General features: G+C 37.6%; 2 protein-coding genes across 5 annotated transcripts in view; both read right to left on the bottom strand.

The window, feature by feature from the left end:
* nup214 (nucleoporin 214) overlaps positions 1 to 6,640 on the bottom strand; it is a 35,503-nt gene extending 28,863 nt beyond the window's left edge. Inside the window, exons 1-10 of the mRNA XM_023283773.3 lie at positions 6,472 to 6,640; positions 5,571 to 5,766; positions 5,296 to 5,450; positions 4,487 to 4,685; positions 4,325 to 4,395; positions 4,172 to 4,235; positions 3,854 to 3,957; positions 3,147 to 3,253; positions 2,904 to 2,970; positions 2,022 to 2,145 (exon numbers count right to left, since the gene is read on the bottom strand). Coding sequence (XP_023139541.2) covers positions 2,022 to 2,145; positions 2,904 to 2,970; positions 3,147 to 3,253; positions 3,854 to 3,957; positions 4,172 to 4,235; positions 4,325 to 4,395; positions 4,487 to 4,685; positions 5,296 to 5,450; positions 5,571 to 5,766; positions 6,472 to 6,513 — 1,129 coding nt within the window. The 5' untranslated portion in view covers positions 6,514 to 6,640. The remainder of the gene's footprint in view (positions 1 to 2,021; positions 2,146 to 2,903; positions 2,971 to 3,146; positions 3,254 to 3,853; positions 3,958 to 4,171; positions 4,236 to 4,324; positions 4,396 to 4,486; positions 4,686 to 5,295; positions 5,451 to 5,570; positions 5,767 to 6,471) is intronic.
* Positions 6,641 to 8,638: 1,998 nt separating this feature from the next.
* The window catches only part of LOC111577471 (nucleus accumbens-associated protein 2), a 31,619-nt gene continuing 25,650 nt past the window's right edge, over positions 8,639 to 14,607 (bottom strand). For all 4 annotated transcript variants that reach the window (XM_023283772.3, XM_035954440.2, XM_035954438.2 and 1 more), the window contains exon 7: positions 8,639 to 14,526. In XM_023283772.3, coding sequence (XP_023139540.1) covers positions 13,994 to 14,526 — 533 coding nt within the window. In that variant the 3' untranslated portion in view covers positions 8,639 to 13,993. The remainder of the gene's footprint in view (positions 14,527 to 14,607) is intronic.

Genomic DNA, 14,607 nt, shown 5'->3' with positions numbered 1-14,607 from the left:
CAATGCAGAAAGCAGAAACACAAAAATACTGCACCTAATGTTTTTCCGTTACGAAACAAAAGTTTGACAGCTATTTGAGAAGCAAGGAGATAGAGGGTGAAAGAAAGAGTGAACAGATGGGAGAGGCACACGGTAAACCTCATCAGCATTCTGCAACAGGATTGTCTGGGCTTTGTTGTTTGTTATGGTCCTCTAGCTTGTCTGAGCCATTTTAATGAGTGCATTTTTTCCCCCTCCATACATAACTCTCTCGTGACTCTCCCTTTTCTTTGTCTACCTAATGTCTCACTTCAGATCAGGGGTTTTGATCAGAATGCAATCATGTCCTAATGTTGCTCAAACTGCAGGGCTTTTTTCTTGATGGGGAAGGAGTTCTTCGAACGAACGGGGAAAGATGTGACTAGACAGCAACAGCAGCCCTACGTGAATGTCTGGCAGACTGGGCCAGTTAAGATAAAACAGTGTACTGAGACAGCAGCTTATCGCTATTCTTTACACATGCTGCAATACAGCACTGCAGTGGATGCTGTATACACAATGAAACCTGATGGATTTGAGCCTCAACTGATCATTAGGGCAGTGTCCAACATGAAATATTTTCAAGTTGAAACAAAGACAAAGGTGCAAGAGATAATGCTATTATGAAATTAAAACATGACAGAAATTGAAATTAGCTTTTATATCAGGTGGCAGAGGAAAGGTGCACTGTAGCAGATCTCCTGGCTGTGGTGAGCTAAAAGTGAGTGATGTTTTTTATACTGCAGCATGACCATTAAACAGGAGAACATCACTATGGCAGTAATGGTACGGCAGTGTAATGTAGTGTGTCTATAACCAATGGACACCGATCAAAACAGCTCACTTGAGACTCGTGTGTTATTTTTGTTGATTTGATCCAGCTCATATTATGTAAAATTTGCATTTAAATTATTATATGTCTATTCACATATTCTTTCTGCAGAGGTTAGATGACGATTCACTACTTTCAACGTACGTCAGACCCACAGTGTAAACAAAATAAATCCTTACGCAGCACTGTCTCTCCTTCCAAGGCCTCATATTTTTCCACATAATCCACATCTTGTGTGGTCTTTTCAAACCACTGGCATTATATTGTCATGCCAGATGTAGGATGGAGCTCACTCCAGATAATGCTGTGTTAATGAGACATCACACCTGAGCATTTGTCTGCTCTCACGTTGCGTGATTTAAATTATGGACAGTCATATTTTTTTGGTAATACTGAAATATTTAAGAAAATATCATCTATGGCATTTCCAAACCTTCAACATTGTTCCAAACTGTCTCCAGCCCTGGGAAAAAAAACTATTTAATTTAAATCCCATCATACATAGGGATGTGCAATGTTTAAATCTTCTATTGTGATATGTGATTTTATATCACTAAGAAACATACATATATACACTCAACAGCCACTTTACTCAATCCAGTGCAAGAACTCACTGATAAATTCTACTTTTACAAAGCTACGAGATTTTCAGTGTTTGTTAATGATGGTGATGACTCTACTTCTTATAATTATTGAGGCTATAGTGGGTGGTGGTGGTGTACAGAACTCATTACATTGAAGTATTCTTAATATTCCCCCCTCCTCATTTGTGTTAACAGCGTGCACAAAATGCTCAAATGTTCTGCTCACTCAGTTGAAGCCCAATCCTACCCAAGTAGAAATAGTATAGCAAGATTTCTAACTCAACTTTAAAAAAAGTGCACAGTACGAATGCGATTGTACGCAGGGGATAGCAAAAAGCCAACTGCTCTGTATTTACTGATCTTCCAGCAGAATTTAATTCAGGCTATGAATTCTCTCACAAGACAAAGGCTGATTAAAATTTTTACACTAAAAGTCATAAAAGTTATCTTTTTTAAAACAGACTTTACTACTTTCCATAGTTGAATTAACTGACAACCATCTTTGAGTTCTAGCTTTGCTGAGGGGAAATTTAATTTTACTCAGAAAGGTGAAGCAAGGAATCACACAGAAAGCCAAATTCACTTACTGATGTGGATCTCCTGCTGGCTGGTGTAGTCTATAGCTAAACCAAGGGGCAAAGTGTCTTCACTTGTATCAGTCACTGGAAGCTCAGCCCTGCTTGCATCTTCTAGGAGCCAAAGTTCCCACATCTAAAAGGGGGCAACAATCAGGCACAGTCATCACAGTGTTCAGACAGAAAATCTCAGAGCTTCGTGTTAACACTACACAAAGTATTCAAAGAACCTTTTAACAAAATGTGCTTTTATGTCACACTACAGTGAGCCGTTGTAGCTTTAATCGGATGAAGTCTAACATGGACGCCCTGACATAAAACTATTTGGCGTACGAACTGATAGCACTTCAGCATTTCCACAAGCCAACGAAACAATCATCAAGAAAGGTTTAGGTAAAGGTATGAACCTTATTGCGGGGAGCTCTGCTAACCTAAATGATTTTAAAACAAAGTGTTTTGAGGGAAAATAACTGTTCTGTAACCTTTTGTGATACTTTGGAGGATCGTAAACACTCATATTTATCATGCTTTTACTTTATGCCTAAGTAGATGTGATAAAATAGTTGCTAAGTGAAAGTCCATTAGACATTCTATATTTATTCCACCTCATTTGTCTGTCTGTTAGCAACATTACTCAAAAACGAATTTAGATGAACTTTTCAGAGAGGTCAGGAATGACACAAGGACCAATTGATTCGATTTTGGCAGTGATGCGGCTTATATTCTGGATCCAAATTTTTTTTAAGATCTCAGCCATTGGAAATGATATGACTGAGCAGCCTTGGTGGAGTACTGTGCTCTATGAATGCTTTTCTAGTCACATGTACAATCAAAACACTATCATTAAAACCTACATTTTAACATACAACATCAACTTATTACTTCAATAAGTACCTTGTCATCTTGTCTGGCAATAACGCTGACCTCAATGGAAGCTGCTGATGCCGCAAACACCAGATCCCTGGATGAAATAACCAATGAGGGGGGAAAAAAGCTTTACATCAATTTAAAGCAACATTAAAATTAAACTAATAACAAAAAATTGGAAGGAGTAAACAAAACATTTTATCTCTAAAGTGATAAGGCTTCTGGGCGCCTGCTGTAACATAAATGCCTATAAACTGGAATTACTCTTACCAGTCCTCTATATGACTAAGGAAGTAGTGGTGCTGTCGCTCAGTGCAGCTGCCGTACACACTGTCACCGAAGTTCAGATACTTTGTCTCCACTTTCTCATCTTTTTTCTGTACAAATGAAAGGCATGTTAAAGTTGACGTATGTTTTAGCTGCATATTTTATTTCACCAGAAAAAAAATGCTGCTATGCATAAAGAAATGTGGGTGCATCAAGATATCAGTCACTACCATTCAATTGTGCCTTAAAATTTTATATTCTGTTTCTTATTTTTGTTAAGGATACAGACTGAAAATTCCTGTAACACAAATATGCGATTTGTGAAATTGTGTTATAATAAAAAATGATTTGACATTTATAGAAAGTAGTGCATGTGCTAAGTTTATGTCCTAAATACATCTATAAAACAAAGCCTTAAATGGCTTACATAAAGCATCCAACTAAAATAACAAAATAAAACAAAAGGAGCTGCATTAGGTGCAGCAGGAGCTTTCACGTAAGTATCGAACCACTACCGAAAAAGTTTAGCAACATCCCAATGCGAGACATAATTTGGTCCAAAAAGCTACAACACAGAACAAGGCAAAGTATCTAATGCTGCAATTTTTTTTGTTGTTGTTTTCTTTCTTTTGTCATTATGGTGCCGCAACCTGACAAAAAGCCATGTGGTTAGGTGAAGTAAGTGGACTGCAGATGTCTGCCGTACTCACAGGAAGGGAGATCAACACAAGCTCAGGAGGGGTCTCAAGAGACCCATCGGCAGCTGCATAGGCCACTGCAAACACATACGTTCTCAACCACAGCACATCCAGAGCTGTGAGAGGCAATGGTAAAGAGAGGCATTAGGGTCAGGCAAAATTAGAGTAATTCATTACAGTAGGACCTTAATTATGCAATATTTTTATGACAAAATCAAAATGTCACTATAAGCCACAAATAATAGGTCAATAAGAAAATAATCAGTTTAGTGTTTAGGCATTCATCACAGCTCTTACTCATTTTAATAGATACAACAGTGGCATTCTTACCTTTAACAGGTTCCTCAGAAGTGTAGAAGTGTGGACATGGGATGACTTTCTTTTCTTCTAGAGCCTTTGCAAAAGGAACGAGAATCAGTTGCTGATGCTTTCAAAGGTTAATTAGCATTGTATTTTTAATTACAGCAAATTAGGTTCACTTACTGGTGTATACTGACTGACTGTGGCATTCATTTTTCCAGCAGCAACTTGCTTTCCTTTAGGGCTCCAGCAAACTGTGTTAAACAAAGTGAATATAATACAACTGAGCTACGTCAGAGATACTTAGCAGTTAAACGCAACAATTATATTAAGAGTGTCACTCACTGCAGGTGATGCCACTTAAAGCAGGTAGCTCAGCTTGTACTTTGACAACGTCAGTAACATCCAGAATCATCATACTGCCATCAGACAGACAGGCAGCCAACATGGATGCTTGAGCGGGATTCCACTTCAGGTCCTGGACTAAAGTGCCAGGGGGTACAGATGGCTGCAAGGATGCAAAAGGTAGCTTCTGTGGTCTCGCCTAAGAAAAGCGAGGAATACAAAGTAAAACAAACAAAAAAGAATCAAAGGGCAATCACAAAATCTGGCAGATAACAGGACATTTTGTAGTTGGATGCTTAGGCAAGAGAAGCAATTAAATTTACAACGGAATTTGTGAACCTGGAAAACGTGGCTTTATGTCCAAAAAATGTTTTCTTTCACTACTACTTTTTACTAACCTAACCATTGACAGCACGCAGGGAAGTTTTCATAATGGCTGAAAAAAAGTGATTAGTTATTCATTTGTAGAAAGTAAAAATAAGGTCTACTGCAACCACACATGTGACTGCTATTCATTATAATTAAGTTTTTACACTGTAATTTTTCTGCCAGGCATTTTCCATTCTAAATCGGATAACTTTATACACAGATCAGTAATTTCTCATTTGACATTTTTGATTTCAGTCAGAATGCTGCATTTGACTGTAGTGATCCAGAGACCTACAGTAACAATCACAGTGCAGCAAATCCTGTGAATATATATTAAAGTGGCTCTTTATGTGTGTTACACTGGCTCGAGAAGAATCTGAAATAAATATGGTGGGTGTCTAACACACTGGTGCGTGAAGTAGATGTACTAAAGTAGGTACCTTATTCATTAACGTGCGCACATCATAGAACGTGAGGGACAAACCCGCCTCCTCAGACACGCCACAGACTGACAAAGTGAGTTCATCACAACTGAGAGTCAAGTGGTGCAGATCCAGTTCCACAGTCACCTCAGCCACGGCTGGTATCCCCTTGACTAGAACACACAGGGAAAACTGAGTGACTCATGAGTAAAAACACATGATTAAAGATTAAGAGAGAGATGTGTTCAGGATAAAAAAAATGTGAATTCAAACCTGCATGGTCATATTCTTACCTACTTCGTTGGAGTTGCCATCAATTTTATCCGCAGCCAGAATATCTTGAGTTAAGTATATTTTGAATATTCTGCCAAGCCCCACAAAAGTTAAACCAAACTTGTTTGAGATGGCAAGCAGACTAGACCTGTCTTTTGGCAAATCTTCAGCAGGTTCGAAAACTCTTGCTTTCTTCATCTGACGAAATTGAAAATCCTGAAAAGAAAACCAAGCACTGTTACTTAATGGTGGGTGGTAAACAGATCTGACTGTACTTCAGGAAACGCCAAGTAAACTATACCCTTAAAAATACGAATATACAAAAACACACACTATATAAGCATGCTTGACAACATGGTTTGTATATCTGAGCTATGATCTCAAAGCTAAACTTCATACTTTCGTTTCATGTGTACAACTTGTTTGGCTACTTTCAATTTGACTCGTAAATAACAAAACAGATAGCTGCCAGCCAACATGCGGTGTCATCATGTCGGCTAATAATGCTAAGTTTTTTGTAATGTTACAACTAAAGACATAACATGTATTCGGGAATTTTATTTTAGACATGGATGGCTGTTAATTCACTCAACACGAAGGTATTCAACTCTCAAGAGTACATTTATAAGCTAACAGCTACAGTGCTAGCATAGCTAACTAGCTAAAAATTGAGGAGGTTGAAGTTGCTGAAACAGCTTTTTATTGTAAGGATTTAAACTGCTACTGAAGATTGAACTATTAGTTGTGTCAGCATTATTAAAACAGTAACGTAAATACTTTGGGGTTAGGGTGAACTAAACCAAACACCAAAACCCGACAGCTAGCTAAGCAGCTAAGCTAGCTGCAACCACTGAGGATGAACTGACGCAGTAGCTTAAACATACTAACTTGTCAACACAACTCTTGGATAACAGACCGTACCTTCATTTCCCTCTCAGGAGGGGAGTCTGTGTCGTCGCTCATTTTGAAGATGAGAAGCTGTCGCTTTTCCTGCAGATGTGTTGTTGTAGTTTATTCCTTGCTAGTGTGTATCAGAGACAAAGTTTTGAGACACATTTGTACAGCTGAAGACACACCGCGCGATTTTGTCGTACGAGATAAAACACTAGGATGACTAATCGATGCCAGAGAAAAACAGGAAGGTCACAGCAGTGAGCTCATAAACTAAGCATTCTCCACAAAAATGAGGACGAAATCTGGTACATTTTGGAATAACCGTAGATTCAAATACATATACAAAAATAGATGTAGCTCCAAGGCATATTTAAAAAAAATTTATGAGGAAACAGGTCATTCCAGAAATGGAGGACATTTTACGTCCCACCCATCACATTTCAAATAACCTATGTACAAAATACTAAAACATGCAGTTTTTGTGTAAATATACCTGTCCTGAGACAAAATCTTTAAAAAAAAATAGGAGAAAAGAGTGTTTGAAATAGTTCCCCCTAAAATGCAATTTCTCTTTTTCTTGTCATTTTTTCTTGTCTCAAAAAGCTAACAGTTTGCATGGATTTGCAACCCTGTTACTGTGATTAGAGTAGGATTAGCAAACAACAAATAAAACATGGCATAAAAATGGTACCATTGATGAGTAAGCTGAACCAATCAAGCCTTTGGTAGTTTATTACCTATTATTGATGAATATGGAGCAGAAAATTGTAAAAGAGAAGGTTTATTTTTCAAAAATTTTGATGTCCAAATGTTCTCCAATTCTGGAATGAGCCAAACACTATTTACTAATTCCCAAAAGAACACTTTTATCAAGCCATTACTCCACTTCTCAGTCCTGCTGGGGTTAACTTAAATAAAAGTGAAACAGGTCATTGCAATTAAACTGTCACTTTGTATACTACTCAACAAATAAAGTGAGAACACGTAGGCAACATGGCTACATGGTTGGCTTCATGACTTACAGTAGAAAAGTATGGTTGCTTTCCTGATTCATGATAACAAGATATTTTAAAGTAAAAATAAATAACAGTTTCATAAAAATACTGTATTTTTCCTTAATTAAAATACATTTTCTAGCCTTAATGTTACATAGCATCATGTGTATTTAGGCTTCTTAATGTTTAATGAGAGATATAAATAAATTAAAATGTTTAAAAGCAATGAAATTAGCTTTGATAGAATTACAAATTTTTTTATATATATATATATATATATATATATATATATATATATATATATATATATATATATATATATATATATATATATATATATATATATATATATATAACAACATATTTAAACAAATCTATGTAATGTTCTAATTTTAGAAATATATTTGAACTACCAAATTTTAATTTAATAGTTTCCTCTTTTTGTTTGTAGTGGGGATACATTTTTGAATTTACTCTTTTCATGTCAACAACTGTTGTCTTCAAAGTTACAGGTTTTTAATGTAATGCATATTAGTAGTTTAAAAATGCAGTAAAAAAAAATCTGTGAATTTAAAAGAAAGGTTCTTTAAAATTACAGTAAAAAGATGATACCAATCCATGTGTCTGATGTACCAGTGATTTCATTCACATTATGGCTTTCCCAAAAATGTAAATGCTATCATTAATCAAAGTCTATAATTTTTAATGGATAGCAAGATATCACATTTATAAACTTAAATGTGCTTAGTCTCATCCACAATAAAGTCATTTGGATTGACCATTTTCTATGCTCCTTCCCAAAAATGCATGTAAAATGGGTCCTCCAAAAAGAATTGCTGTAAATAATTTGAAATCTATGAAGTCCTGAGTTTCTCCATGAAATAAAACTGGCAGTACACCGAGTTCTCCGATTGCTCTGGGGAAATTCCAGTAAAATATTCAGCAAAATTTAGCATAGTTTTAATTTCAAAAGCGTCTCACTGTACAAAGGCACACACAGCGAGAGTAACTATTTTATTTCCCTTCTGGTGGCACTTCCTTACCAGTATGTTTACATTTTTTGCATTTCTACCATACACTGCGGCTAGCAAAAACTTTCTCTTGTGTGGCAGGTATTTAGATCAGAGCAACACAGATCCCTAAAGGTATCTATTCAGCTCTGGGAACAAAAAACAAACAAAAGCAACAAGTGGACAGTATATGGTGACATAAGGACTTTTATTAGAAAGCAGATTTTTCTGTATTGCATTTAAAGAAATCAGGTACTCTTGGACTATACAACTTAAAACTGGTGATGGCAAATACCATGATGGGAATGAAAGGTAGATTCATATGCAACATCAAAAGTGGCAACTTGCATTTCTGTTGTATATATTATTGATGCTTGAGTCAGAAGGCGCATAAACATTTTAACATTTTTCAATTGAAACATAAAGCAGTATCGACACTGAAATTGTCCCATCCCAGTTTGCCTGGTCCAAGCCCTGTTGATAGTGAAGAACATTACCATGATCAAAGTGTAGAGTTGCATGATAAGATCCTCTTTTTTACCATTTGCATTGTTGTCCATCAAGAGGTTACCAATGAGCCCGGACTGAGGGCCGAGTTCGGCCAATGCTTACCAGAGCATGACAGATATGGTCCATGTCAACATGGTTGCTCTGTTCACGAAGCACCAAGGTATGAGTCAGTCGTTGTTACAAAGACACACACTTATAACCAAGAAGCCTGGAGTTAACATCACCGTGTCCCTCCCCTCTGGAGAGCAAGCTTGCACAGACCAAAGCAAGCAGGAGAAAGACAAAGCAAATAGCAAGAGCACAGCAAGTCATGTCATATCTCCCATAGTGCACTTTGGGTCTCATCCATTATCTGATTGTCAGCGCTCTGAACACATGGCTTTAAAAGTTGCATTTACCCCTCATTTGCTAAACCCTTGGTCACTCTTGATGTTTTTCTTTCTCATTTTTCAAAGTAGTTCTAAAGTGCTGGCATTATGTTCAAGGACACATACATACACGTACAAACTTTTAGTGCATTTTTTTTCTGAGTCTGCTGAAGGTTCAAATGCACACTCAACTGGGTAGTTAAGTCTATGTATTCCGCTCTTTATCACTACTTTGCTGTCATCATTACAGGAGATTGCACAAACATTCAACGAAAGGCGTGGGTGTATAATAAAAATACAGCCCTGCTCACTGCAAGACTCCTCGGTCTTTGTTTGCTAACAGTGACAACAGTTGTTCAGCATAAAATACATGGTGCATAAAGATCAGAGGTTTCATTGGGTTACGGGTGAGTGTCTGAATGGCATGCATTTTTATGATACAAGTGTCTATTTGCATATAAATGTATTGTTTTCAGGAAAATAAGCCCATTAAACAGAACAAAAAAATTTTTGTGCCCATTAGGTTTACAGTAATGGGGGATGAACAGAGCACTATGAGAGGTTTAATAAATTATGGAAAAATTTATTTGCAACCAAATGTTTGTGAAAATAACTTCTTTTTCAAGTAACAACCCCATTCTATTCTTATTTTGTCATTCCCATCCAGGTGAATAAGTAAATGAGACACTGGTCTGAATTTAAAAAAAAAACGTGTACAACACATATTATCACATACATTTTCCAGGACTTTCTCTTTCAGCCACCTCAAATAGAGCACATCCTCCAAAGGGTTAGCCATGACATTCTCTGAGAATTTCTCAGTTTATAGTGCAACATCGTTCAATTTACCCTGCACAAGAAAAAAAAGAAAACACCCTAAGCAATCTAAAATGACTGGCTGTCGTCCGGGAGTCAGACATAGTTTGCAGTTTGGCAGAAAAAATGAACAAGCTTGTAGAAGCTGATGTTTTATAAGACAGACACCTTAAATAACCTCAAGCTTAATGTGATCAAGTGGATGAACAGGTTTGACTGGAAGAATTATCATATATCAGATTTCCTTTTATGTTTTTAAAGTCAATCTTAGAGAGAACCAAGGATCCATGTTGTTGAAGAGTAACTGTTGAATCTGTTGTAACGACTTTAGCTTAATTTGGCTGCTGATCTAGTACACTTTGTCTTTTTTAAAAAATTCTATGTTCTAAAACATAAAATAAGAAAATATGTAATTGAACTATTTAAAGTTTTTGGACACTAATTTTACAATTTTGAATCACAGTGTTAATAAGGCAACAAATTTGTCAGTGTCTGTATTCTCTGATTACAGAGCAGGTCCTTGGTGTTGTTTGTCTCCAAACATAAAGTTCTGTTACACATCCACACCCACACATTCACAGTCTAAGGCACTGCTCCACCCTCTTACAGTAGACTCCATCAATGTTTCCCACTCTATATTGTTTACTGCTTTATTTTAATTCGAGCTGATAGATGTGATATTTCAATATATTCTCATATAATTATTGGCTATGCAATGTTCTGCTCATTCAAAAAGATCCTTGTAAGGCAAAGATTTCCTGTACATGCAAATACAAAGAGAGAAATCATGCATGCATACTTAGGGTTTAGATTTTTGTATGGCGGGTAGATACATTTGATTGCTATTTTGCAATCTAAAGTAATAACTGTGCATTTAGTTCAACTCCAAAATATACACAAATCCATTTTGAAAAGGCTCAGCTTGGGTTCACAAAACCAGAAGTGATTAGTAATTAAGATATTGGGCTCAACAGACAACTGAAATTCTTTATTTTCGTACAAGGGAAAGTTAAGTTGAATAAATTAAAAATGATATAAAGATAGAATTAGCCAAAGCTTGTGATTCAACATTAGGAACACATAAGTGTTGAGATAAAGATTTTAAAAAAAGTAAAAAAAAAAAAGAAATGAAAGAAAAAAGCCTGTATTTGAACCTCACTCAGTTTTGCTCATATTAGTGAAATGCTACCTGCGGTTCATTACATTGGAAGACCTTTTCACATCACTTTAAAAATCACTAAAGCTTTAGGTAAAGAACATCACTCAGCCTCACAGTCAGATCAATTTGATGTTATGGCCCATTTTGCAATTGAAAAAAAACTGAGTCATATATAAATAAAAAAAAGATTCAATATTTTACCAAATTCAATCAAGGCTTGGACCCTCACCAAAGCAGTGCTACAGTTTACATTCATCCATCATCTCAGCCATTCCATCACAGCCGTGTTTGATCTATCGCAGATCTCATTTCTTCCAAAAGAAATTCAAAAAAGATACTGTAAACGTCATTATTATTACCTAGTGCAATTACAACCCTGTGTTTCTTGTGCAGGGCCATCTTAAAGCTCCCCCGAAACAAGATACCTCGAGCACAGACAGAGAATAATCTGGCCCAACCTTTAGAAGTGGCACAGCAGTGAAGCATCAACAAACAGATCACATGTATAAGGGGCATATACAAGTGCTGTACTTCCCGCCCAGTTCTAAATTTATGCGACCACTTTCCGAAGCAGAAAAAATATGATTAATTTGATTTTTCACTTTTCAAAATGTTGGTGGCTTAAAATAAATTTCAGCTCATTCACTTAAAATAATGGTCTGGTCTTGTGATTAAATGTGCTTTCATTGCTGATCGGGAAATACAAAAAACAAAAATGCAGAAAAGCAACAGTGAATCTTTTCAAATCAATGCACGAAACAATAAAGGCTGTCTGGACTGTGTCCTATGCATGGCAAAAAGCACGAAAACATATTTAAAAAACAGAAAACGCTTACGACAAATACAGGTTTAAGTCCCTGTCCGACCTGGCCTCACTCCCCCTTACAAAATAAAAGAAACAGTCATCGTCAGAAAGACCTGTTGTTTCTTTCCAAACCCACAATCCCCCGATCAGAGAAAGAATCAGGGTGATGAGGTGGAAATCTGCAGTCTTTTTTAGTCCAGGCCCATTTTGCCAAACTCCTCAGTTTCCCACCCTTTAACCTTCTCAAGTGCAAATGCAATAAGCCAGCATAAATTGCTCTTATAAGTTTTATTCAATAACTTACCCACCTACCCACCCTCCCACCCACAATAACAAACAAACAAACAAAAACAAGGATGGAAGCAGGACTGTGTAGTCTTGGTGCATATCACTCCACCACATGGAGGTGGAACAGTGCTTCTCTCTTTTTTTTCTTCTACCACTCAGTGTAGTGCACTTCTTCTTACTATTCCACATATTTCAGTCTCCTCTACTTGTGGTGACAGCACACTCCATAGTTTATAAAAACAAAACAAAAACAAAAAACAGAAATTCCAATTGATTCTGTGTCAAACACAGTCAATCCCGGGTCACACCCAGGTCAGTTCTAACGTGTCAGACTGAGGTCAGATCCCACTGAGGTCAGATCTCGCTGGAGAAAGTCCTTTTGCGTATTAATGGCATATCTTGAGGCAACAGTAGCTGTTATCTTATTTAAATGCAGGTTTGTGGCTTTGTTTGTTGTTTACAATAATTCTTTCTATCCATTGTTTGTATTAATGCATGCAAGCTTGGATTTTAGTGCATGTTCTTGTTCATGTCTCTCTCTGTTATCTCCATGACAGAATGATGTCATTTAAAAGGTTTTTAAACAGCATTGTAACATTTCTTTTTTTTTCTTTTCTTTTTTTTTATGTGGACAGTGTATTTTAAATACATCGGTGCGGATATTAAAGGCTAGTATCACAGAGTGGAAAATGTGTGCACGTGTGTGTGTCTGTATGTGCGGATGGGAGGGGCGGTGCGGAGCAGACACAGGCATCGCATTGACAATCTAATCCGATATGTCACGGGCGAATATGGATGAAACAACAACTCCATGTGATAGATTTGTTTTCCGGACTGTGGAGAAGTTTTTAGTATTCACAGAAAGACCGGTTTGGAATTTTTATCATACACCTGATGTGCTGATTTGACAAGGAGTAAAACTGCTTTGCTTCATGATGCTAATAGAGTACATGACCTTTAACTGTAATACAATCTTTGTATATATTTATACATAATTACTATACACTCACGTACTGTAAAGTGGTCAGACATTGCAAACATTGCTCTTTTTAAGGAGCTGTGTCTATGATCTTTCGTTTCCCAAGGTTACACGGGTTATTTTCAGATGCTGCTTTCCAAGAAAGTGGAATCATTTTACAAACCGTAATACCACAGCCCATAAATTGCCAACAAAGCAGCTGTTGCTTTTGTATTGCACTGAAATGATGAATCATTACAGCCATTTGTTCTGCTATAGGGCCTTTGTAATTTTGCTTTGGGTGCCGAAATACTGAGTATATACTGTCCATACTGAGAAAGTGGGTGGAGCAGAAAGGGTTGATTTTCAGACTGTGCTAATGCCATGCCTGTGTCCTATCAGTGTTCTACTTCCACTATCAGTAAATATGCGAATACACAAGCACACGTGTGCGCATGCATGTGACAAATTCCCGTATAATAAGATCTACGAGTGCAGCTGTTTGTGCTGAAAAACTCTTGTTGAGGAAGCACGGAGGAGAAGAAGGAGTGGTGGGCGAGATGTTAGAGTAAGAGAGCAAGCAAAAGAAAACATGGTGTTAAACAGATTTCACAATATGAGAGGCAGCCCAAAGGGACATTCACTGTCCGTTCACCCTCAGACCTTGTCCAAAACTTTCCACTTCCGGCTCAAGTGGCGTGTCGCCACAGTTGCCCGCCTCGGCTCCCGGGATCAAAGTCGGCGCCCCCAGTGATCCGTCTACACCCTCCAACCCACCTTCATCTTCATCTTCCTCCTGCTCCTCTTGGACTACTCCTTCACCTTCACCTTCAGCCTCTGCTCCAGCCGCCCCAGACCCGGGGCTACCTTCTGTCAGCGGTGGGTGAGTCCTGAGAGGGTCCTTGCGATCTGGATACAACCTTTGCTCTAAGGTCTTGAAGTCAGGCTCGAAGGGAAGGGGAACCCCTGACTGAGGGGCACTCAGAGCGAGGCCCAGGCCTACAGCAGCACCCATGCCCATCCCTGCACGGTACACCTCCATGCCATCGGGCAGCATGGACTTGATCTTGGGCAACCATCGCTTGCGGACACGCCTCGCATTTGTGCACATGTCAGCAGCAATCACATTCATTTCACTCTCCTTGAAGTTAGGGTTGAAATTTTGACAGTAGACTGTGGAAGAGAAAAACAGCAAAGCACTTATTGACAAATTGTTCTCCTTGCAATGTCTATCACATATATTATCAGATGATC

This window comes from Amphiprion ocellaris, chromosome 17, assembly GCF_022539595.1.
Source record: "Amphiprion ocellaris isolate individual 3 ecotype Okinawa chromosome 17, ASM2253959v1, whole genome shotgun sequence".
NCBI classification, from domain to species: domain Eukaryota; kingdom Metazoa; phylum Chordata; class Actinopteri; family Pomacentridae; genus Amphiprion; species Amphiprion ocellaris.
This window is presented reverse-complemented; position numbering and strand designations above follow the sequence as displayed.